Consider the following 25,821-nt stretch of genomic DNA (forward strand, 5'->3'; position numbering starts at 1 on the left):
CTCCTTCAGGGCAACCCACAAAGTCTGGGTACCTCTAGAATCCCTAGGATGTTGGGGAAAAAAAAGATGGAAATTTGGCATGGGTAGCTTATGTGTAGAAAACGTTACGAGGGCATAAGCGCGAAGTACCCCAAATAGCAAAAAAAAGGCTTGGCACCTGAGGGGGAAAAGGCCTGGCAGGGAAGGGGTTAATGAATAGATGTGTTTCCAGAGCTATTACTTGGTCCAGGCAAAGCACAAAAGCAGAGGTCAGGAGTCAAGGCAGTGGGCTGGAATGAGTAGCAATGCCTACCAATAAATTCCTGTGCAGCAGCAGTGATGGTATTAACAAAGCTGACAATATTGTAAAGACACTGTCCTGCATGAAACCTTTATTTTCTTCAATTCACAACAACAATGGGCGTCACCAACATTCTGTTTACATCAACAAAATATCGGAACTGATACCTCTCTCCCTTTGAGGTTCATATGTGTTACATACACTAGCGAAAAAGATAAATTCCTTAGAATTCGTGGTGTGTTTAAATCAAGAACTGAATGTTTCTCTATGCCAAATTATTTTTATTATCTGGGTATTTTATCAAACAGGAGGTGCACTAGCACTCATGTGGTAAGGACCAAATTGCATGTGAAAACTGTTTGCAGTAGCAGAATTGTGCATTAAATTTTGCAGTGATTGAACAGTGGAAGGGCTGTCTCAAACAGCTGTGCGCAACGCAAAGCCGAACGCATGTGTCATGCACTTGCAGTGTCTAAAGCACATACACAGAACCTGAAATTTGTCCGAGTTCATTCATGAACCGCAGAAAGCACAAGTCGTAAACAGTGAGCACTGTAGCTTCTCTGTTTCTGAGCTGCGCCATCTGAAGTTCATGAGTTAACTCTGAGCCAGCGCACCTGTTCGTGATACGACCCCAGACGCCATTTTGCATTGGGAGGAGTGGTACAAAATTGCACTGGCCCGATGCAACGGTCTGTAATCTGGACCCAAACATGCGATCTACTCTGTCGAGTAAATTCATACATCCCAGGTGGCGTTTTACTTTGTGCTGGAGTCAGTGTCTTTGTCACAGATCATTTTCAGTACACCATAACCTTCTTGCAATGTGCTGCAGCATTTTGTTCAAGATAAAATAAAATCTATCCAGGGATTACAGTTCACATAATGCAATGCACCTAAACAGTATATAAGCACTGCTTATTTTTAACTATAGTTTGAAAATCAAGCAACCTAAAAAACAAAACAAAAAAAAAACAATCAGGCATGGTCCTTGTGGTTGGAAACTTTCAGTCGGCCAATGAGGAACATCTATTTCACAACAAAACTAGTGTCGCACAAAGCACCACAAATGGTATGCCCTAGTGTAATAGCTGGACGATAAAAAATGTTCCGTTTTCTGCCTCAGCTTTAAGACCTTATCACAATCATGGCATTTTTGTGCTACCAGCATGTGCAGGCGATATCTGTTCCTCACTGTTCCCACCATATCTTGACTCCAAAAAAAAAAAAAAAGAAAATCACATTCTGTTCTCCGAAAAACCACGAACCCTGTCATTGCTAACAAAAGAAAAGATGCAAAATATTCACACCAGCTCTTCAGCTGGACTCAAGCGCTCTCAACCTGATTGATAGGAATTTGAGGCTGGCACTCAGGACACCACCAGGTAGGCCTCTGTAAGCCTCCCGGGGGCCCAAAGTTGTCCTTCATCACCAGGTGACCCAGTGGACAAATGTCCTTCAAGTAAATCTGGTGATGCATTCTGATTCCTTGCAGCTTGTTATGCAGCCAGTCAGAGGTGAAACGGATGGCGTGATCCACGATCGTCTCCAGAGTCTTGGGGCCCAGAAGCGATCCTGGTGTTAGGGGGTGGATCCCAGCTAAGAACAGGATTTCATTTTTTATGATGTTCCCTGAAACAAACAATTCATAATGGTGAGCAGTTAAAGTAAGAAATAGGTGTCAAATTCAACTGCATAGGATTTATGGTTCTTGATAAATATTAGTTTTGCTTCTCTAGTTAATTTTTAATCCTTTAGGGACGAATGTTCAAAAGCATAGGATTCACTAGGCAGGAAAACGCGGCATAACGAATCCATTGCGTTGTAACTAAGTACAAGATGTAATTAGGCAACACTGGACAAAACTGTCCAACATTGTTGCACAGCAATGGAATATACAAAGTCCAACTCATGAATATTGATGAGCTAGGCTGCTGCATTGCCTTCTGACATGAATGGGCAATAGGCAGTCTGTGGAGGCTATCTAGGGACATTAAACATCTGCATGTTACATTGCAAAGCAAGACAACAGTTTCCAAAGCTTGGCCACTTGAGGCATTTTGCAACCTCTCCTGATCATCCACGTGGGAGACGCAGGGTACTTCACTAGACAAGTATTGGCCACTGAATGCTTGCTAACCAAGCAGTCTCCTAGCCGCCCGACATCTGCTTAATGAGACACACATACCCATCTGTCTACGACTCACAAGTTTAGTCTGTGTGATTAGAAAAGGTTACTGCCAATCATAAAAAACTATGCATTCTTATTCACTGCTTTGCAATTGCAAACTCCACCAAATTAAAGACCCCATAAAAACCAAACAGATATATAAATTTGTTTCAACTTTTCACCTCTGGTGTCCAGTGAGAACTAAAAGTAATTTGAAGGCAGAAAGAAGCTTTTAGTGAGTACTCATTGTGAGAAAGTAGCCTCTTTCTAGCCTTGTTACCCCCACTTTTGGCCTGTTTGTGAGTATATGTCAGGGTGTTTTCACTGTCTCACTGGGATCCTGCTAGCCAGGGCCCAGTGCTCATAGTGAAAACCCTATGTTGTCAGTATGTTTGTTATGTGTCACTGGGACCCTGCTAGCCAGGACCCCAGTGCTCATAAGTTTGTGGCCTATATGTATGTGTTCCCTGTGTGATGCCTAACTGTCTCACTGAGGCTCTGCTAACCAGAACCTCAGTGGTTATGCTCTCTCTGCTTTCCTAATTGTCACGAACAGGCTAGTGACCAATTTCACCAATCCACATTGGCATACTGGTACACCCATATAATTCCCTAGTATATGGTACTGAGGTACCCAGGGTATTGGGTTCCAGGAGATCGCTATGGGCTGCAGCATTTCTTTTGCCACCCATAGGGAGATCTGACAATTCTTACACAGGCCTGCCAGTGCAGCCTGAGTGAAATAACGTCCACGTTATTTCACAGCCATTTACCACTACACTTAAGTAACTTTTAAGTCACCTATATGTCTAACCTTCACCTAGTGAAGGTTGGGTGCAAAGTTACTTAGTGTGAGGGCACCCTGGCACTAGCCAAGGTGCCCCCACATCGTTAAGGGCAAATTCCCCGGACTTTGTGAGTGCGGGGACACCATCACACGAGTGCACTGTACATAGGTCACTACCTATGTACAGCGTCACAATGGTAACTCCGAAGATGGCCATGTAATATGTCTAAGATCATGGAATTGTCACCCCAATGCCATTGTGGCATTGGGGTGACAATTCCATGATCGCCCGGGGTCTCTAGCACAGAACCCGGGTACTGCCAAACTGCCTTTCCGGGGTTTTCACTGCAGCTGCTGCCAACCCCTCAGACAGGTTTCTGCCCTCCTGGGGTCCAGGCAGGCCTGGCCCAGGAACGGAGAACAAAGGACTTCCTCTGAGCGAGGGTGTTACACCCTCTCCCTTTGGAAATAGGTGTCAGGGCTGGGGAGGAGTAGCCTCCCCCAGCCTCCGGAAATGCTTTGATGGGCACAGTTGGTGCCCATCTCTGCATAAGCCAGTCTACACCGGTTCAGGGATCCCCCAGACCTGCTCTAGTGCGAAACTGGACAGAGGAGGTGCCCAGAGCTCCTCCAGTGTGTCCCAGACCTCTGCCATCTTGGATTCAGAGGTGTGCTGGCACACTGGACTGCTCTGAGTGGCCAGGGCTAGCAGGTGACGCCAGAGACTCCTTCTGATAGGCTCTTACCTCTCTTAGTAGCCAATCCTCCTTCCTAGGTAGCCAAACCTCCTTTCCTGGCTTTAGGGTCTCTGCTTTGGGGAATTCTTTAGATAACGAATGCAAGAGCTCACCAGAGTTCCTCTGCATCTCCCTCTTCACCTTCTGCCAAAGGATCGACCGCTGACTGCTCAGGACGCCTGCAAAACTGCAACAAAGTAGCCAGACGACTACTAGCAACCTTGTATCGCTTCATCCTGCCGGCTTTCTCGACTGTTTCCAGGTGGTACATGCTCTTGGGGTAGCCTGCCTCCTTCTTGCACCAGGAGCTCTGAAGAAATCTCCCGTGGGTCGACGGAATCTTCCCCCTGCAACCGCAGGCAACAAAAGACTGCATCACCGGCCCTCTGGGTCCCCTCTCAGCACGACGAGCGTGGTCCCTGGAACTCAGCAACTCTGTCCAAGTGACTCCCACAGTCCAGTGACTCTTCAGTCCAAGTTTGGTGGAGGTAAGTCCTTGCCTTGAGAAAATGTACATAAAGTTAATCATACACCATAGCTGCTAGGCATCTGTTTATCTTTATTATGTTGCCATGTGCACGAAAAAACTCCTGAACTTTGATGATTGACCTTGTGCTCGCAGCCTTGGGCTGCAATCTGCTTATCGCTGTAATTTACTTGTTCTAACCATAGTTCCGAAAATGTTTGTGCTTAATCAGTAACTGCCAGAACAGGTTCGTACAGGTCGTTGCCACCTCCTGCCAGCTGCATCTGTACCTTCTCCCACCACACGTGTATCCCTGAAATATTCTGAAGGCCGCAGAGGACCTTGAATACGCTAGGGGTGGAGTTGTCCTCTGACTAAGCAGTTTTGTGTGTGTATAAGGTTGGGTGCCCCAGAGTGAAGGGGCAGCCTCCGTAGGATAGTCACTTGACTGTCCTGGGACTCTGTATTAGCTCGAACTATAATCCATGTAATAAACTTCTCTTTATTCCTCCAGTTGGTGACTCTGCTTGATTTGTGTACTCTCTGCTAAACTGACCCTGAGGACTAGGGTGTCCCTCCACCGCTGGGAAAGAGACCCCGGGTGGGGATTCTATCTTTCCTGGTTCCTCAGTTGGCGCCCGAACAGGGACCCGAGTCAGGCATCCAGGGGACCGACCAGGTGACGGAGGACTCAAGATTGGACTTCCAAGGGAGGCGCCCCACACCAGATTCTGAGCTTCGTTCTCTGTCGTAGACCTGGGGATCTCCACTGTGTGTCTTCCAGCCGGCTCGACTTCTCCTGGCGCTGTCTGAATTCTGGTCTCTGTTTTCCGTGGACTACTGGAGTCCCCAACTGTCGGACTAGAACAGAAGTGTCAGGTAAGGACGGGAGTTAAAAGTTTCCTGTCTAAAAATAGGTCTGTGAGTATTGTACCGTTTCTATCGCTCTTTGCAAAGATCGACGTCAGTGGTAAGACTGACCTCAGTTGTCATTTAAGTAAATAGGAAGCAAAGGGCATATTTGCCACTCATTTGGAGTATTCAAACCACTGGTGTAAGAATTTTTTTTTAAAAAAAAATACTGGAAGAATGCCAGCATTCAGTTGTTTTAGGAAATTGTGTTGTCTTTGCAGTACTGACTCCCACCTGGAGGAAACATGACCCGCTCCTCCGGCTGGGACTCCGAATCATGATATATATGTTAAATATGGCATAGGTCCGATTATCTGGTCTGATATATGGAGAAAAAGAACCAAAGGTAGTCCTGATTTACAATGGCCTTTTCATGGGACATTTGAGAAAGATAAATTAGACTATTTTCAGGAACGTTTGTTTGTGACAAAAAGTAGACCAGGGATGTTTGATTCACTACGGACTTGGCAGAAAGAAGCAGACCAAAGACGTAGGAAGGCAGAGAAAGAATTACAGAGACATAAGACCAGGACGGTGACTGAAAAGGTATAGGACTCTGACGTAGCTGAACATCAACAGAAAATCTTAGAACATGACCGAAAGCTTTACTTACAAACTGATAAGTGTTACCCTTCCAGAACAGTAGTGGATAAGCCACAAGAGGAAGACCCCCTTTTAAACGATATGTTAGATAAACCCCCGTAATATACTCCACCAATATATCCTACACTACATCCTCAACCTGCACCAGGTGACCCTATTGTGCCACCCCGGTTGGATCTCAGGCGAGCCCTCCGCCACCCACCACCACCCCTCCGGTCACCAGACCTATAGAGAATACACCCCGCCGACTGTACCCACCCCTCGACTAGACCCCGTTTGGCCCACCCCTGACTCCTGTTTAGACACCACACATACCCCCCGTCCCATGACCCCGCGAAAGCGCACCCTCCGCGGACACTTGTTCTCTAATTCACAAGAAGAAGATGTCATTGAAGAAATGACACGGAGGTGGATGACTAAAAGGAATGACTATGGGGTCAGGGACATTGTCCACACTATGAAACAATGGGATAGTTTAGTTTAGTTACATGCAGCTACCCTTATGTGCAACATTATAATACAAGAATATGAGGATGATGGTTCCTCAGCACCCGCGGGATGGGTGAACCTCCGAAAACGCGCCTCTACTGGACTGCTGTTTGGTTCTGGTCTACATGATTATGTTGTTACTCTTCTCGTATATAGGGACCGCCTGTGGACATGTAGCCCTTCTATAAGGGCATCCATGTTTCCCATGAGAGAGGTTCCGCCGGTTTGGTGAGAGCCGGTGATGGATAATGCTGGCCAAGTTATTACCGCAGGGCATTTTCAACAAATGTGGGTACACACCCCATGGAAAAGATCTGAAACATATACCCTAAAAGCGGCCTTACCTGACCCCCGTAAGAATCCTGCAGGATATTATAAAGAACTGCAACAAATTCTTGAATCCTGTACTATGACGTTGTCCGATATTGACATGTTAATGGCAGCAGTAGTCCAGCAGGAAGTATGGTCAAAAGTACGGAGGCACGACCATGCTGAACTAGGAGGCACGTGGGACCAATTGCAATTAGCAGAAAGGGACAGGGTTGGGGGAGCGAAACCAGACCCACTAATATTGGCTCTCCCACTGCGTATTTTGGATTTAATGAAGACCATACTTGCACCACACAGCATAAATTGGCCGCCTGTAAACAGAAAAACGACGAGGGTGTTTCAGACTTTTATACAAGGTTTGAGGGTGTCTTTTCTGATTACAGCGGCCAAGACATGACTACTTGTTGACAAATTTGTGGACAACTTATTACTAGACAAAAATGGAAAATTGAAATTGTGTGAAAGTACGTGGCCAGTCTCTACTGCCACTGGAATACTGACAATGGCCCAATATTATGAGAACAGGGAGATAGAAGAACAAGAAAAGAACGAGAAAAAAACGAAGGAGTTGAAAACAAAGGTGTTATTTCAGCAGGCCCACCCTCAGCCCCGTCAACAGCAGTCCAGATCAAGGTCACAAGGACCTCCCAATGACAGAAGGCAGTCCCAACACCCTCCCCGTTCTTCCCTCTCCTACAATCAGTGCGCCTATTGCAAGCAGGAGGCCACTGGAAGAATGACTGCCCCAATAAGGCCGCCCCATGCCCCCACCGCAACAGGACAACAGACCACGCGGTAGGTCTGGTCCTGCAGACAGACCCCACCAGCAAGCCCCTTCACGGTCTCACAGTATCCCCCGCCCGAATTATTTTGATGCTTCATCCCAGCGTCAATATTTTAATGACTATGATGCGTATGAAGGTCAGGGGTCCTCCTTTGACTAGGACAGCCTTCGACAGAGGGGGGTGGGACCAGTTTCTATTCCTGTAAGGTAGAATGGCCCTCACGTTGAGGTACAATTAGACGGTACTCCACATGATTTTGTGGTAGATACTGGGGCCACCAAAAGTTCTGTTAAACAGGAAGAGGTCCAAGGGGTCCCTCTGTCTGGCAATATTAACGTCTCTATGGGTTTTTCTGGTGTTCCGGTGGCTAACCCAGTCTCCCAGCCGCTGCATGTTGCTATAGGTCCTTACACCATTAGCTCCCCTCTCATTCTTACTTCGGCCTGTAGTGAGAATTTATTGGGTTTGGACCTATTAAAGAAATTGTACGCCACCATTTATTGCTCTCCGGATGGAGTTCATGTCACTTTAGGTCCAAATATTTCCACGTCACAATTTTTGTCAAAACCACTTCCACCCGAACTTCGAGATTTGCCAGACATTTTATGGGCCACACATAAGGACGATGTTGGATGTCTGGACATACCACCGTATGTCATACGCTTGAAAGCCAATGCCAAATTACCTCGTCTTCCCCAATACAAATTATCCCAACACATTGAACAACAACTCAAAAATATTGTGACCCCGTTGATTGATTTGGGTGTCATTGAAGAAACGTGTGGTAATGATTGTAACAGTCCTGTCCTTCCTGTTCATAAAAAATTATCTGATGGCACCTCGTCTCCAGGACTCCGATTTGTTATTGATTTACGGGCGGTCAATAAGATTGTAATACCCCAGTTCCCTGTTGTTCCGGACATTACAACATTATTAACAATGATACCTGCCTCCGCTACTTGGTTCTCGGTTATCGATCTTAAGAATGCATTCTTTAGCATTCCCATTCATCCAGATAGCAGACACATCTTTGGGTTTTCACTGGGTGGTCGCAGTTTCCGGTTCTGTCGCGCTCCACAAGGCTATACTGAATCACCTAGCATTTTTAGCCAGGCCCTCAAGGGTCAATTAGATACCCTTGTTTTTCCTTGCTCCTCGACGCTGGTTCAATATGTGGATGACCTTTTAATAGCATCCACTTCAGAACAAAATTGTAAAAGAGATACTGTAGCCTTATTGAAACATCTTGCACACCATCACCATAAGGTCTCCCTCGCCAAATTGCAATATTGTAGACAGGAGGTTATTTACCTAGGACACCTCCTGTCTAAGGAGGTACGTACGTTGACGGCTGAGAGAATACAAGCTATACGAGACATACCGGTTCCAAGGACACAGAGAGAGGTTAGGGCCTTTATAGGTATTACCTCCTTCTGTCGTCAATGGATTCCTAATTATTCTCTTTTGATAAAACCGTTTTTGCATCTCACCCACAAAGATTGTCCTGAAACAATTGAATGGAATGACGATTTTCAGTTTGGTTTTGATGAATTGAAAAATACACTCTGCACAGCACCTGTATTGGGTACGCCTGATTATCGTAAAGATTTTCAGTTATATGTGAGCGAGAGAAATGGATGTTCACTATCAGTGTTAACCCAAGAGCATGGCGGCAAACAACGCCCCTGTGCTTATTTTTCGGCCCTACTGGATCCAGTGGCCCGTGCATTCCCGAGCTGTCTACGAGCAGTAGCCGCTGCAGCGGTCGCAGTGCGCCAGTCGGCCGGGATAGTCATGGATTCACCCCTCACCCTGTTGGTCCCACACACTGTTGACGCACTATTAAACAAAACAAAAACACAGCATCTTACTAATGCACGATTAACTACTTATGAACTGACACTTTTAGCTAGTCATATAACATTAAAAAGGTGCAACACGCTCAATCCTGCCACTTTATTGCCAATTACTGAACAAACAGAAGATTCTTATGATGACATACATGACTGCATTCTCCAGACGGAGGATGAAACAAAAGGGAGAGTGGACTTACAGGACACTCCACTGAAAGACCCTGATGGCATATTATACGTAGATGGCTTATGCATCAAGCTACCCGATGGCACTACCTCTGCAGCCTATGCAGTTACAACAGCTACTACTGTAGTTGAAACAGCTAGAATACCACATAACTCTGCTCAGGCCGCAGAATTAATAGCTCTAACACGAGCCTGTGAGTTAAGTAAAGGACTTAATGTGAATGTTTACACGGACAGTCAGTATGCATTTGGCGTAGCACACAATTTTGGTCGCTTGTGGGCAGAACGAGGATTCCTCACCTCACATGGGACACATATTCAACATGGGACCCTTATAACTAACTTACTTTCTGCCCTGGCATTGCCCAAAACAATGGCTATCATGAAGTGTAGTGCACACAAAAAGGTGACAGATGAAACTGGACGGGGCAACGCCCTAGCCGATCAGACAGCAAAAGATACAGCGTATGCAAAGACAGGACACATGTATGTGGTAGATAGTACAGAGAAGGTTCGTCCCCATGAAATATTTGGGAACACGGTAGAGTGTGTCAGGAAGATACAGGATGAGGCAACTGAACAGGAGAAAAAGGAATGGGAAGAAGGGAAGGCCAAGTTAGAAGAAAATAAGCTGTGCTGGACAGATCTGTCACAGAGGGAAAAATGGATGTTACCCGATGCATTCGTTCTCCCAGTAGTGACTATGGCCCATGGTCCTGCACACGTTAGTGCGAAAAGCATCTGTAATTTGCTTGATCCGGTTTGGTCTAATAAAAATATCAGAAGAGTAGCTGACCAACTGGTTCAATCCTGCATGATTTGTTTACAACATAACATAGGGAAGGGTGCCTCAGTCCCCACTGGGCATTTTTCACCACCAACGTATCCCTTTGAAGTACTACAAATGGATTATATTGAGATGGAAAAGTGTAACAACTTGAAATATGTCAGAGTTGTGGTCTGTATGTTTAGTAAGTGGGTAGAAGCTTACCCTACTAAAGATAATACTGCCCTTACTACCGCAAAGGTACTTCTGAAGGAGTTCTTCCCACGGTTTGGGGTCCCAAGGTGTGTCTGGTCAGATAATGGGAGTCATTTTGTGGGGCAGGTGATGAAAAGGGTGTGTGAAGGGTTGGGCCTCCGCCAGAAGTTTCATGCAGCTAACCACCCCCAGTCAGCAGGACTAGTTGAAAAATATAACGGCACACTTAAATTGAAGATGTCAAAGATATGCGCAGAACGCGGTATACAGTGGCCGGACGCGTTGCCCCTGGCTTTAATGTCCGTCAGGATGATGCTTCACTCTAGATCAGGGTTGTCACCCCATGAGATAGTGATGGGAATGTCTGGGGGGTCCCTCGACCTCACAAGTACTCAGAACTAGAACATCCTGTTTTGATGGACTATTTAAATGAACTCACTAATTCTTTGCGTTCTATTCACCAACAGGTGCGTGAAGCACTCCCATCTGTATCCACTGATCCAGGTCACAAGATACTACCTGGCGACAGGGTTCTCACAAAGAATTTCCAGCGGAAAAAAAGAGTCTCGAACCTCGATGGAAAGGTCCGCGACAGGTCCTTCTTGCTACTCGAACAGCAGTTAAAGTCGAGGGAGCTAAGAATTGGATACATGCATCCCACTGTAAGAAAGTACCCCAACTCGTACCCTCTGATGAAATAAAAAGTGGTGACCACCCGACGACTGAGGACCATTTCAGCAACACTACGCGGAGTGATAAAAAACAGAACAACAGTGTGCTTCAGGAGGTTCCCTCGGATTTAGGTCACACTGAACAATTGTTTCCTGACCATACCATACCACAGTCCACAAGATACGATTTCCGCCCACGAAAAAAAGAAAATGAACAATAAACTGATTGCTTTTCCCCTGAACTAAGTCTGACGATCGCTGCAGGGCCGTGATTTTGTCTGTCGGGACGGACCAGTGTGTGTCAATAGGACTGCTGGTATCACCCCACAGTGAAGCAACCACCATTCACGGGAAGCACTTAGGTCGGACTGAACTGCTAGTGGGACAAACAATAAAGAGAAATGGGTGTTATACAAGAAGACAAGAGGAAAAAGAAGAAAATAAGTAATTTAAAAAGACTATTAGGCCCACGTATCGCTTGTCTCACCATAACAATACTATTTTTGGTACTTCTGTCCTGCATTGGGTGGGTAATACATGATTCTGATTCAGAGGTCTCACCAACTACGCCACCGCCTTCAGAACACAGCCATGTTTCCTTACCACCCCATGAGGAAGGACGAAGTAAGGAATATGAAAACAATACCTTCATATCTATGTTACATCAACATCAGCTGGCTGTAAATAGAACAAATTGTTGGATATGTGGCTTGCTACCGAGTTCCGTGCAAAGAAGGTTGCCAGATATTTAATTCCCTTTTTCTTTTGATGGCTCCTGCAGCGCCTGGTATGAACTATCAGCCATTTGGGCTACCTCAATGGATGCTACTAATTCCGGACTATTGGTCACCCACCTATACCGGTTATGCTGGCCCACTGGAACGAGAGTTTATGGAACAAAGGAAGAAAAGTCAGAATATGCTGACCGACGAAATAGGTCTACTGACATATATTTTTTATCCTTTAATACCACACCCCGGATTGGCCGAAGATTTTTTGTAACACAGGTCAAGGCTCCACTAGTTTTCAGAAAAGTGGTAATAGAAGTGTAGGTGCCAGTAACTGTAATGCTACAGTAATATTGAATGGAACTGATTGGCCTACCATGATACCATCACAAAACTCGTATTTTGTTTGTGGTAATAATGCCTACACCTCCTTGGTACCCACCTGGACCAGCACGTGATACATTGCTTGGTTACTACCACCAACTTACACAGCTGGCCCTCAACACCACAGGACTCGGAGAGGGGTAATATCTGCAGAAGATACCTCAGCACAAGAAGCATTGGACTACTTTAAAGGAGTCCTTCCATTTTGGGGCCCTATGATGAACAGTAGGGATATCAGACATCTCACACGAGTCGTGGAAGCAACAATAAATGAAACAGCAGGAGCTCTGAGTAACATCACTGCAGAGCTCGCCTGCTGACCGACTTGTTACTCTTCAAAACAGAATGGTTCTTGACATCATCTTGGCGGACCGTGGTGGAGTTTGTACTTTGATCGGTTCGAGCTGCTGCGTTTATATACCAGACAATGCCCCTTCAGCGTATAAAGCTATTCAAAGGTTGCATACAATAGCTTCCAAAATACACCAAGACGAAGGAACATGGTCCTTAACCGACTGATTTTGTGGCTTGATTTGCCAATGGGGCTGGAAGATACTAATATTCCTTTTTGTGCTCGCTGCTGTATTCCTCACCTGTTGTCTTTGTGTACAGTGCCTACCTGCTTTGTGCGGTTGCTGTATGGCATCCCTTGCTCCCTGGCCTGTTCGCCCTCCTCAACACACGGCTATGCTGTTCCTTGAGCAGGAGATAAAAGACCTTATGTCCATTAACATAGACACTGAATGAAGTTCAAACTTGCCTCACAATGGCAAAAGGAGGGATTGAGAAAATGTACATAAAGTTAATCATACACCATAGCTGCTAGGCATCTGTTTAACTTTATTATGTTGCCATGTGCTCGACAAACCTCCTGAACTTTGATGATTGACCTTGTGCTCGCAGCCTTGGGCTGCAATCTGCTTATCGCTGTAACTTACTTGTTCTAACCGTAGTTCTGAGAATGTTTGTGCTTAATCAGTAACTGCCAGAACAGGTTCGTACAGGTCATTGCCACCTCCTGACAGCTGCATCTGTACCTTCTCCCACCACACGTGTATCCCTGAAATATTCTGAAGGCCGCAGAGGACCTTGAATACGCTAGGGGTGGAGTTGTCCTCTGACTAAGCAGTTTTGTGTGTATATAAGGTTGGGTGCCCCAGAGTGAAGGGGCAGCCTCCATAGGATAGTCACTTGACTGTCCCGGGACTCTGTATTAGCTAGAGCTATAATCCATGTAATAAACTTCTCTTTATTCCTCCAGTTGGTGACTCCGCTTGATTTGTGTACTCTCTGCTAAACTGACCCTGAGGACTAGGGTGTCCCTCCACCGCTGGGAAGGAGACCCCGGGTGGGGATTCTATCTTTCCTGGTTCCTCAGCCTCCCCACGCTAGACTGCATTGCTGGGTACCGCGTGATTTGCAGCTGCTCCGGCTCCTGTGCACTCTTCCAGGATTTCCTTCGTGCACAGCCGAGCCTGGGTCCCCGACACTCTAACCTGCAGTGCACAACCTTCTGAGTTGTCCTCCGGCATCGTGGACTCCTTTTTGTGACTTCGGGTGGACTCTGGTTCACTTTTCTTCTAAGTGCCTGTTCAGGTACTTCTGCGGGTGCTGCCTGCTTCTGTGAGGGCTCCCTGACTTGCTGGGCGCCCCCTCTGTCTCCTCATCCAAGTGGCGACATCCTGGTCCCTCCTGGGCCACAGCAGCATCCAAAAACCCTAACTGCGACCCTTGCAGCTAGCAAGGCTTGTTTGCGGTCTTTCTGCATGGGAACACCTCTGCAAGCTTCTTCACGACGTGGGACATCCATCCTCCAAAGGGGAAGTTCCTAGTCCTCTTCGTTCTTGCAGAACACCAAGCTTCTTCCATCCGGTGGCAGCTTCCTTGCACCCTCAGCTGGCATTTCCTGGACTCCTGCCCACTCTCGACACTGTTGCGAATCTTGGACTTGGTCCCCTTGTCTTACAGGTACTCAGGTCCGGAAATCCACTGTTGTTGCATTGCTGGTGTTGGTTTTCCTTGCAGAATCCCCCTATCACGACTTCTGTGCTCTCTGGGGGTTGTAGGTGCACTTTACACCTACCTTACAGGGTCTTGGGGTGGGCTATTTTTCTAACCCTCACTGTTTTCTTACAGTCCCAGCGACCCTCTACAAGCTCACATAGGTTTGGGGTCCATTCGTGGTTCGCATTCCACTTTTGGAGTATATGGTTTGTGTTGCCCCTATCCCTATGTGCTCCTATTGCAATCTATTGTAACTTTACACTACTTGCATTACTTCCTTTTGCTATTACTGCATAATTTTGGTATTGTGTACATATATCTTGTGTATATTTCTCATCCTCATACTGAGGGTACTCACTGAGATACTTTTGGCATAGTCATAAAAATAAAGTACCTTTATTTTTAGTATATCTGTGTATTGTGTTTTCTTATGATATTGTGCATATGACACCAGTGGTATAGTAGGAGCTTTACATGTCTCCTAGTTCAGCCTAAGCTGCTTTGCCATAGCTACCTTCTATCAGCCTAAGCTGCTAGAAACACCTCTTCTACACTAATAAGGGATAACTGGACCTGGTACAAGGTGTAAGTACCTCTGGTACCCACTACAAGCCAGGCCAGCCTCCTACACTCATGTGATCCACTTTAGGTAAGGACATTTTTTCAAGGACTTTCTAGAGATTTTTACTCGTATCCTGCAAGCACAGTTACAAAACAAATGCTTATTTTTGCTTTCAGCTAAAGAGGTAAAATAAAATTATATATATATATATATATATATATATATATATATATATTCTCTCTACAGTGCGTAAAACACCAGTTTGTTGATAATCTGTAGACTTAAAAAAAGTCTCTTGTAATAAAGCAGATTAGGCAGCCATTTTGAATGTGACTGAATATGACTGACACAAATGTCAAACACAACCAATATCTTATCTATCTTCAAAACAATGAGAGAAATATCAAACATGGAATGCTGGAATAATGGTTCCACCACAGCTAGGCAGCTAAACAAGGGGTTAGGTAAATATAAAATAAGATTAGGATAAACACAACCTCCAAAACAACTAATTATTATAATTTTTGTTTTTTAAACATATTTTATTTTAGTTTCATTCAACCAGTGAGCAGATAATCGTAGTGTATTACAACATACAGTGATCCACTTGTCTTCTAGCGCCTAGATTCTGTTCAGTCCACACATTCCTGCTCTATCATAAAAAACTATCTCGACAACTTCCCCACCATCTCTCCCTGTAGCCACCCCAACAGTTCCCCTCCCTCCACTGGTGAGTCCATTAGTATACCAGGACAGTCTCAATGTAATTAAATGTATCTTGAGAGAAGTGACCCTCTACACATAGTGTAGAAGTATGCCATTCACCTAGGAGATCTATATGTCCTTAACCTGGGATCACTAGGAAAGCCATCCGAGGCAGGGAGGCATTGGGATCCCGACTGCCCTCTAAACAATCATTCACTCAGGGATCCGACTCTGCCCGACGTTCATCTCCGAAGGCTTCTAACACCACCTCCCAGCTCCGCGCCACCTCCAAGGACCTCAATCCCCTTCTGGCCTCCCCATTAAGAATATTGCCCTCGCACCTAGCCCGCTTAGTCAATTCTCTAATCCAGTGGGAAATTCTCGGTCCTACAGGATTCTTCCAGGACATCGCAATTTCCCTCTTGGCTAGTACATAGGCCAGGTCCTGGAACCTGTTAGTTACTTTGTACTTAGCCATGCGTGGAAACCATCCAAGTAGGCAATGTCCCATTGTACAGGGGATTTCCTTTCTTACAGCGCCAGCCACAATCCGGTTTACCTCCGCCCAGTATACTTCTTAGGGCAGTTCCAGAACATATGTCTAAATTCCGCCTTCTCCAGCCCACACCTCGGGCATCTCACTCCCTCTGCTCCAAAGTATCTGCTGATCCGTCCCGGGGTGAGATATGCCCGATGTAGCACATAGAAATTAGTAAGCTTGAATCTGGCATTGCGAGTCATTTTTGGGAACCACCCAAGGATGCGCTCCCAGTCTTCATCGGTAATATCAGAACCCAGGTCCTCTTCCCAGGTCGATTTAAGCTGAGTCGAAGGGATGGTCCTATCTGCCCAAATCCTGCTATAGAGGTTAGACACCGCCTTATGTGTGCCAGAAGAGGTTACTAAATACGTACAGGTTGTCTGTGCAGGGGGCTCCCCTGTCCCTCCCAGCCAATGTTTTCAGATACTAGCCACAACTGATCCATATAGTAAGAAATGTCCTCTCGGTAATCCAAATTCTGCTCTCAGGGCTTCAAAAGGTACCAATGCCCCTTCATTAAACAGCGTTCCTACCATCTGTATCCCAGCCTCTACCCAAGTCTGAAGTCCACCCCTATCACTCCGGGGGGGCAAAGCTCTCAAGGACAATAGAGGTAGCTCTGGGGAGTAGGGGGGTCTTTCCATAATTTTACATAGGAAGTGCTTCCAACAGCAAGACAAAACTTTAAATTCGGGGGAGTCCTGTTTCCCATGACCCGAGCATCCCAGCAACACTTCGAATTACCTGATCTCCGGTGGGGTAAAGGCCTCTACTCCTGGACCTGGCGCTACTCTGCTCGCAATCCATTGTGCCAACCATTGGAGCTGCGCTGCTAGGTAGTATGCCTCGAAGCCAGGAACTGCCAGACCCCCGTCTGTGGACCTTCTCTGTAGTTTGGCCAGGGCTACTCTCTTTCGACCACCACCCCAGATGAAAGCTATGACCATGGTATCCAGTTCCTTAAATGTAGCCTTAGGAATCTAAACTGGTAATACCGTGAAATGGTACAATAGCCGATGCAACACCACCATTTTAAGAATGGCCACTCTCCCTGCTACAGATAGAGGTAAGGTTTGCCAAAAAGCCATATTGGACCGCAGAGATCTCAATAAGCTCCCTATATTGCTTTCTATGATATCTTGTGGATCATGGTAAATCCTAACTCCCAAGTAGGAGAGACATCTTGGAACCCACTTGACAATTCCCAACTCCGATGGCGGCATCACCGTAGCGTTCAAAGGAAACAGTACAGTCTTGCCCCAGTTCACTTTGAGTCCCGAGAGCCTGCCAAATTGCGAAAGCATCTGTTGGGCTCGGGGTAGTTCTCTGTGGATATCCTCTAAAAAGATCAGCAGGTCATCCGCGTACAGAGCTATCTGGGGTCTCTTGCCTCCTGCCATTATATATGGACCTCCACCTCCGGCGCGCGCCGCGGCCGCCAATGGCTCCATAGCTAACGCAAACTGCAGCGGCGACAGGGGGCACCCCTGTCTGGTGCCCCGTTCAACCACGTAGGTTCTGGAGATCTCCAAAACAACTAATTATATACCTAACCCACCCAAACCCTACCATCGACTAACTGCAAAACACTAACAGCCATTGAAATTAATAACCTACTAATATATGTGATGTTTTCAATAATTCCTGCCAACGTCATTAAGGACTACATTTTCAAACAAGCCAAAACCAACAACTACTTTAAATCACCAATTCTTAAGGGAGAATTGGCTGGCACTCAAAAAACACACATGTTGCTTAAAAGACTTGATATCTCGACAAAATGGTGCAGAAACTACCACAGAATTTTCAACATATTTTTCATTCCCCAAACTGACTGACGGGGAAATTAGATGCCTAATGGAGCCACAAAAGATTGCCAAACTATATGCTGCTAATGTGGATGCAGGCTGTGGCAGAGACATTTTTTTAAGCTGGAGATCACCTTTTAAATCCCATCACAGGCGATGGCTGTAGGGATATGCCTCTTTTTTCATGATGATCCCCATGTTTTTGGAGTGATGCTGCTGTTTTTTTTACTGTGTGCACCGGGTCTCTGCTAACCAGCTCCAAGTGCATGCGTCCTGATCCCCTAAACTGTTGACATTTGCTATACTCCTAATCAGAATATTTAACTTATTTATAAGCCCCTAGTGGATGGTAACCCCTTTTTACACCTAAACCTTCCTTTAAATATTAATACGCCACCCTAAATAGGCCATACTTCCCATAAGGTAGAGTGCACAATATGTAAAAACAGGACATGTAAACGTTTAAAAAGTCAAACATGTACTTACAGTGAAAATGCCACAAAAACTATTTTCACTGTAGGAGGATTGGCTGTTTATAGGAAAGCGTTGACATACCCTATTAAATGTAATAACGTTTCTGGCCAGGTACTTAAAAAAAGTTACCTTTTGCCTGTCTAAAGCCCCTGGTGGAGCATTTGCATATATTTCAACTGCCAACTGAATTGCCCCCGTGAAGAGGTGTGAATACTGCCTCCAGAGCAAGACAGAGGGGAGGTGTTTGTTTTCCTACAGGATGACTATCTGAGCTCTGCCCCTCTTTGTTCCCCCAGTCAGGCAGGCACCAATCCCAGTAGGAGAGGAGCTGCCCCCAAAATGAGTTTGAAGTGACCACAAGGGAGGGGTTGATCATTTTCCTGGCCACACCCTGGGAGTGAGCACACAGGCTCTGCGAAAGTGGACAAGGTTCACCATTTTGGATTTGGGCAGAAAGGGGCACTGTGGGATTGTTTGCAGTAGGGCACACTTGAAGTGCTGCAAAAGTGAGCAGCGTTACCCCAGGGAATATTTTCCCTATTGGTTAAGGAGGGGCCAGATTCACTCCCACCCAGAGGCCAGTGGGAGGCGTAAATAGGGCACCCCAGTCACCGTCTTCAGAACACTCTGAAACTGTGGAAGAAAGACTGCACCTGCAGTCAAGACCTGTAAGGAGACCCGACAGACTGGATTTGCTCCTTCTATTACCCAGGATACATTACTGGACTCCAGGAGTCAGTTACCTGACCACTTGTTATGCTACAGGGATACAGCAACCTGCAAGAAGACCCTTTTTCTTGAAGAGCCCAGCTGACCAGTTCCAACTGGACTTAGCTGGTGGATTCTGCTGGCATGAGTCTTGACCCCCAAGTGCTGTTCCTAAGGTCCTGCAAACTTTGGCTGTGTCAAAGTTAACTCTTCCTAACATCCTGAGAAACCTGTGACTTAAAATATTTTGGCTCCAAAGACCTCCGGAGCACTGGGAAAAAAATCGGTCAACTCAATCTAACGAAGGTGCATTGCAAAATGCCACAATTTAGGTTGCTCCCGCTCTGAGCTGTTCTGCAGAATCAAATCCATTTCAGCTGGATGTTGCGGAGAAGTGATCCGGCCTGGTGGAGCCCTATTTAGCTACAGGTTGCAGTCTTACCCCACTGGAGAAATCAGAGCTCCAAAAAAGAAACTTTGTCAGAAAGTAGAAGTCTTTACCGGGTGAAGGTGCTAAAAGTATCCAGCAAGCAAGGGAATGTCCCGGGCCCAAACTTTGAATTTCCCAATTCTGAGCTGTCCGGCCAAAAATTAACAGGTTTACCGGGACCTCGTCCAACGGCTCCCAGCCTTGTGGAGCCCTTCTTGGCCAGTCTGTTGCTTTGCCCAGCTGATGATTTTTGACTTCCATTTCAGAGAACAAGTCGAAAGGTAAAACGCCTGACCAGGTTGAACCTGGTTTCTGTATATGACCTGTGCCCCCATTGCATTCGGCCTTGAATCTCACCTAAGTACCGCTCAAGTGCAACTGGATGTCTGCAGTTGGCTCTTAACACTTTTTTGGTGCTATGTTTATTTAAAACTTTAAATATTCATATCTGCGGTTCCCGTATCGGAATTTTGGTGTTTTGGGACCATTTTGTTTATAAAAGCATACTTTATTTTTATATACCCGAGTGGGATTTTTATTGTGTTTTTTTTTTTTTTTTTTTTTTTTACCTGTTCTGGTACTTCTAAATGCTTTACACATTTTCTTAAGTTAAGCCGGATTGCTCTGTGGCATAGCTACCATGGGTTGAGCTCAGGTTTAAATTACTGAAACCTTTACTGGACCCAAAATGAATGGTGTCATTATTACTTGTGGTTGACTGCCATCCACCCCAACTAATAATCCACTTTCTTACAATGACCCTTGTACTCCAACACTCATTGGTTGCCAACAGCAGGGTTACAGTAATGGCTAGTGTTAGTGTTTTGGTTAGGATAAGAGAAGTGTAAGATTAAGGTTTGGGATAAGGATCACAGCTAGTTTTAGGGATGTCAGGGATTTTCATTCTTCTGGTATCAGCATCATGCTTTGCTTTTTTCGTAACGACAAGTAATTTCTTCATTTTTATGTTACAAATTATCACACTGTAATGGATGACCAAACCACTCTCATACAATGCTGAGAAACTCAACCAGGAATAAGTGATATCTGAAAAGTTTCTGTATATTACATTCTAAATGACACAGCAGAACGACTGTACCTCTTGAGGGCACACTATGAGTGGCAAACAGAGCTTAGAAGTATGGAATGAGGAAAAATGCAAAATTCTCTACAAAACGAATAATCCTATGATCCAATCCTGTAAAACTGGTGATTGCACATGCAATGCAATTAAGTAAACTAAAAAACAAAGCTACTATTTTCAAATTATCTGGCGGCTTTACACATTAAATGGAGGACTCATGCAGTGAACTGCAAACTGTGAGATTAGCAAATGATACCTTGAAACAATTATAAATTATTCTCTCGATTCACCATTCATGTATCGATTTTATGTTCATAATCTTTCTTTTGGGCACTCATTTTCTATCAGAGGCTCAGGAAAATGACCTTGCTGGCACAAAGGGAGTTAAAATTAATAAACTAGCTTACCCACTGTGGTTCAATGGATCTTGGTAATGTCCTGCTGTAAAATGTGATTTTTTTAACAAGGTCCAGAATGAGCAGGAGCTAGTAGGTCACATTACGGAAAGGGTAAGGCTCCTTTCAGACAAATACTATGGCTGGAGCATCACTGGCCTGGTGTTTTGGAATCTATAGCCAGCTAGTGCTCTTCCAGACAACCCTAACCAAAAGTCATATCTGTACCAATAAAGAGATTACCTATAAATAGGCCAAACACACTCTAATGCTTTTTGGTAGGTATCAAGAAAGACCAGAAACTGCCACTCCACTGAACTGTCCTAAACTGATAATTTATCTTTAAAGGCTTTCAGACGTAGATGGTCGTCTGCCAACCAAGTCTACTTAGAGATCCAACAGCAAAACATCATTGGTTCTGCATAATAGCAAACAAGGGGCAGATCAGAACAATAATGCATGCATGTTATTTTAATATCCATATAATCAGGTGCACAGATCACCAAGGTGTTCTCGGAGCTCTAGGATTGGAGCAGGTATTAAGTCAGTAATCTAAGGGCAGGGCTGTTAAAGAGATTTAAAAAATATATATATTTTCAGAAGGCAGTAAGACCAGTGTTGGGTTACATACGGAAGAAGAGAGTTCCATAGGTTATGAGTCATTACCGAGAAGGACCTATCAACTAGTGTTTTCCTGGAGCCAGTGTTGCAGGGAAACTTGGCAAGGTAAACAACAGCTTTTTACTGTTGCGGCAGGGAAAGTACCTATCTCCATACCGGTAAACAGCTAGTATCAATTTGCTGCTTCGCAGGCAGACACTTATATAGCAAGTACTGTCGCATAGATTCTCATTATGCTAATGAGGCTACTGGATTTGGGTGGCAGAATCGCGTAGATTGTGGCGTACTAAGTACAATTCCACACCATGTGACACCTGTCAGCCTAATCCGGAGTTTCCGGCTAACTAGCAGCGCCTCAGCTCTACCCAAGAGCAGGGGTGATTGTGGCAACTAGGCGCATGACAAGAAAGACTCCTCAGGGGAACCGTGTGGTCAATCAGATCTCATCCCTTTCTCTCAGTTACAGTAGTCTCACACAGGCAAAGACAACAGAGGCAGAATATGATTCTGCCTCTGATATAGGGGTTTACTGAAGTAACTGCATCTTAGAAAAAATGGCATGTATTGCAATAACTAGGATGATAAAACACAATAAAAGCAAGAAAGTGACAAGGAGAGTGAAACCCAAAAGCAGTCCCACCGTACTGTCACTAGGAGTCAGATATAGTTTTCATACCTACATTACGTTCGAGCACAGCATAATAAGCTTAATTCGCCCTTCAGGTTTCCCCCTGGGAAAGCATCATCCCTCATACCGGAGTATAGAAGCCTGTAGTCTAGGAAGAGTCCGTCCCCATGTTAGTCAGGGGTTCAGCCATCTAAGCAAGCAGCTGAAGCAAGGTAATCAGCATGCAGTTGTGGTCATCTGGCTGGAATTTCCCTCTAACGTGTATGAGACAAAGGAGTGTTTTTTTTTAATAAAACAGTTGACATTCTAAGAATTGGTCCTCCCGTTATGAGTGTGTATGTTTCTGTGAATGTTGGAGACACAGCGTACCACTTTTGCCGGCAACCTATCTGATTGTAGCCTTGAAGAAAGCCTTAAGTGAAATTAATGTCCTATTGAGAACGTATTGCTTTCCTAGGCGAAAGAACAATTAGATAGAGAGAAATAAAACAACGCCGGACATGTGGCTATTGCTAGAAAAATAAAGCGATGCTGAATAAAATATAGCTGGGCTAAAGTGCACAATGGGAGGCCTAGTTTGCTAAAATAAATTGTCTAGAATATGGCTAAAATAGCTATACAACACCCTCCCCTTGCCGGTTCAAAGGTGGTTTAAAAGCTCAAAATAGAACAAAGCCTAATAAAATCCTATCAATAAAAGCATATAAACATAAATGTCAAGAGTGATAACTTAAAAGACACTTGAGTAGTAATAAAAGGACAATTTAAAAGACCAATGGTGGCGCAAAAAAAACCCCAAACAATTCAATGTTCAATGTCATTTTGAAAATCGTCAATTATATCCGGGGCAACTGAAGCCAGGAAATGTTCTACTTCGGCAGGTGGAAAAACATCCAAATCATTTCAAGAAAAACCATAGAGCACTGGTGTTCCAAAGCCCGAGCTCCAGCTGAGGCAACAGCATTCCGTGTTGTGCCCAGTGTTGAGTAAGGAGTTGCAGTATCCACAAAGGGCAACTCACAGACGGCTTCTCATAGCAGACGCACCCTCAACGTGCATGTCTGATAATGAGCCCTCAGCAAAAACATCAACAGATCAGCGTCCAATGAAAGTAAGCGCTGCATACAAAGACAGACTTTCAGTCCACATTCAAAGAGGCATCAAAGTCACAGAAACACTGGCTGCACACATTCCAAAATCGGTTGGAATGACAGGGACCAGTCGCACTCCAGTTGGAGTGGTGCTCTGAAATACTGCACCATGCGTTCACAACAGTTGTGCTGGTGAAAGCGCTTTCAGTCCTCCCTACTGTGAAGGGACAGCCATTGCAGAGAAAAAGTAGCAACAGCAAATTACCACATATTATAGCTAAAGTAATCGGAAATCCCCTGAAAATACTCAAAAATATTGAGTGTATGACTGAAGATATTAAGCCAAATATAGAGGAGAAGGTGTTGAGGAACCAGGAAAGATTAGATCCCCACCCAGGGTCTCCTTCCCAGAGGTGGAGGGACACCCTTGTCCTCAGGGTCAGTTTAGCAGAGAGTTCACAAATCAGACGGAGTCACCAACTGGAGGAATAAAGAGAAGTTTATTACATGGAGTATAGCTCGAGCTAATACAGAGTCCCAGGACAGTCAAGTGACTATCCTACGGAGGCTGCCCCTTCACTCTGGGGTACCCAACCTTATATACACACAAAACTGCTTAGTCAGAGGACAACTCCACCCCTAGCATATTCAAGGTCCTCTGCGGCCTTCAGAATATTTCAGGGATACACGTGTGGTGGGAGAAGGTACAGATGCAGCTGGCAGGAGGTGGCAACGACCTGTACAAACCTGTTCTGGCAGTTACTAATTAAGCACGACAATTCTCGGAACTGTAATTGGAAAAAGTAATATGGCAGCGATAAGCAGATTGCAGCCCAAGGCTGCGAGTACAAGGTCAATCATCAAAATTCAAGAGGTTTGTCGAGCACATGGCAACATAATAAAGATAAACAGATGCCTAGCAGCTATGGTGTATGATTAACTTTATGTACATTTTCTCAGTGTGAACGAAACCAGAACCAACAGCCTTAAAGAAATTAGCAATTCCAGTAGTACTGGACGTGTTGAATATTCGTTCCACAAGTTCACCAAAGTGCCTCGGAAAATTTGTGCTTAAAAGGGACTGAATCTCTGCCGATGACCTTGCAACCTGAAGCACATAGGTCTCACTTGCAGATGTAAGCGCCACATGTTTATGAAACAATAAAGCCATGAGTCTGCTCAACTTATCAAAATTCACATCAGAAGTAGCAATATGAGGCCAAATGTCTGCTACTCCTTTTAGTTGCATAGGGGGAAAAAGGACATTCCCGTAATATATAACAATGTGGGAGAACGAAACGACAAGCTATTCCAGCTCGCATTCCACAACAGCTCTTACTGTTAAGGAGCACATAGCTGCCATTTGAGAGCACCTGGAATGCAGGTCTAATCAAGGGGACTGGAACTCCCTTAAGATAACAAGCCAAGTTTGCCACTGAGGCATTATATGCCCCGTGCAATGACAGCTGTTTACAGACCATCGAATGGTTCACAGAAGTCTCGCATTCAGTGCCACTAAGAAAGACCTCTTTTATGCCACTGAAACATTTGCCTTAACCGGGCAGCCGCTTCTTGTTGGGAAAGCTTCCAAATGTCATTATATGCTGCATATAAGAAGCGTTTTCTGGGGCCTAACAGGAAATCCTATAAATCTGTTTCATTGGACAGGAGACTGAGGTGTGCTTTAACCGCACCTAGTGAGGATCTTTTCAACCATTGCTGGCATAATTTCCCTACACTATGTGTTGTCACTATAACCGAGTGTTCTGAGGACACATAGCGAGGGTCCGGCCTATTTGTTCTAAAAAACCCCCGCGGAGTTTACAAAATGTGTACGGCACCCATTAATGTCTATCGGCCACAATAACCATCCACCTGGATGTGAAAGTGATGTGTTAAATGTTCCATTCTGGACCCATTCATCGAGCTGTTGTTCTGAAGCATTTATATATTTTTGCCATGTATAAAAGTTTGCAGGGGTAGGAATGCTGGGCGCATTCAATTCCTTCATTTTTGCTAAGCCAGAACAACTAGTTTGTTGTACAGTTTCATTTAAAAATATCATTTGAACAGGTATCGGGTATTCTCTAAATAAAGCTTCCTTTCCACTGATCTGCCAATTTTTAGTTCCCCACCCACTTTTCAAGTCTATTGACTTCAACCAGTACTCATAGCCTTCTATAGCCAATCGGGAAACAAAGGAATCAGAATAAATCAATTTTGTGTCTGCCAAAAAAATATGTTGACTTTCCATCACTGGCAGTTTGAAATAATACAACTCGGCATTTTTGACATTGTTCCCAGAAAAATATGCAAACTTTTCAGTATATGTTTTGGAAATCCCCACTGGTGGAGTCGGACAGTGTTTCCACTGTGTATAATTAAAAATAGTCTTTGGGGTACTTGT

At 45.0% G+C, this 25,821-nt stretch overlaps 1 protein-coding gene across 1 annotated transcript in view; it reads right to left on the reverse strand.

Annotated features, from left to right (window-relative positions):
* Positions 1-370: 370 nt before the first annotated feature.
* Positions 371-25,821, reverse strand: part of NEIL2 (nei like DNA glycosylase 2) — a 136,212-nt gene continuing 110,761 nt past the window's right edge. The window contains exon 5 of the mRNA XM_069236796.1: positions 371-1,912. Coding sequence (XP_069092897.1) covers positions 1,608-1,912 — 305 coding nt within the window. The 3' untranslated portion in view covers positions 371-1,607. The remainder of the gene's footprint in view (positions 1,913-25,821) is intronic.

This window comes from Pleurodeles waltl, chromosome 5 (assembly GCF_031143425.1).
Source record: "Pleurodeles waltl isolate 20211129_DDA chromosome 5, aPleWal1.hap1.20221129, whole genome shotgun sequence".
NCBI lineage: Eukaryota > Metazoa > Chordata > Amphibia > Caudata > Salamandridae > Pleurodeles > Pleurodeles waltl.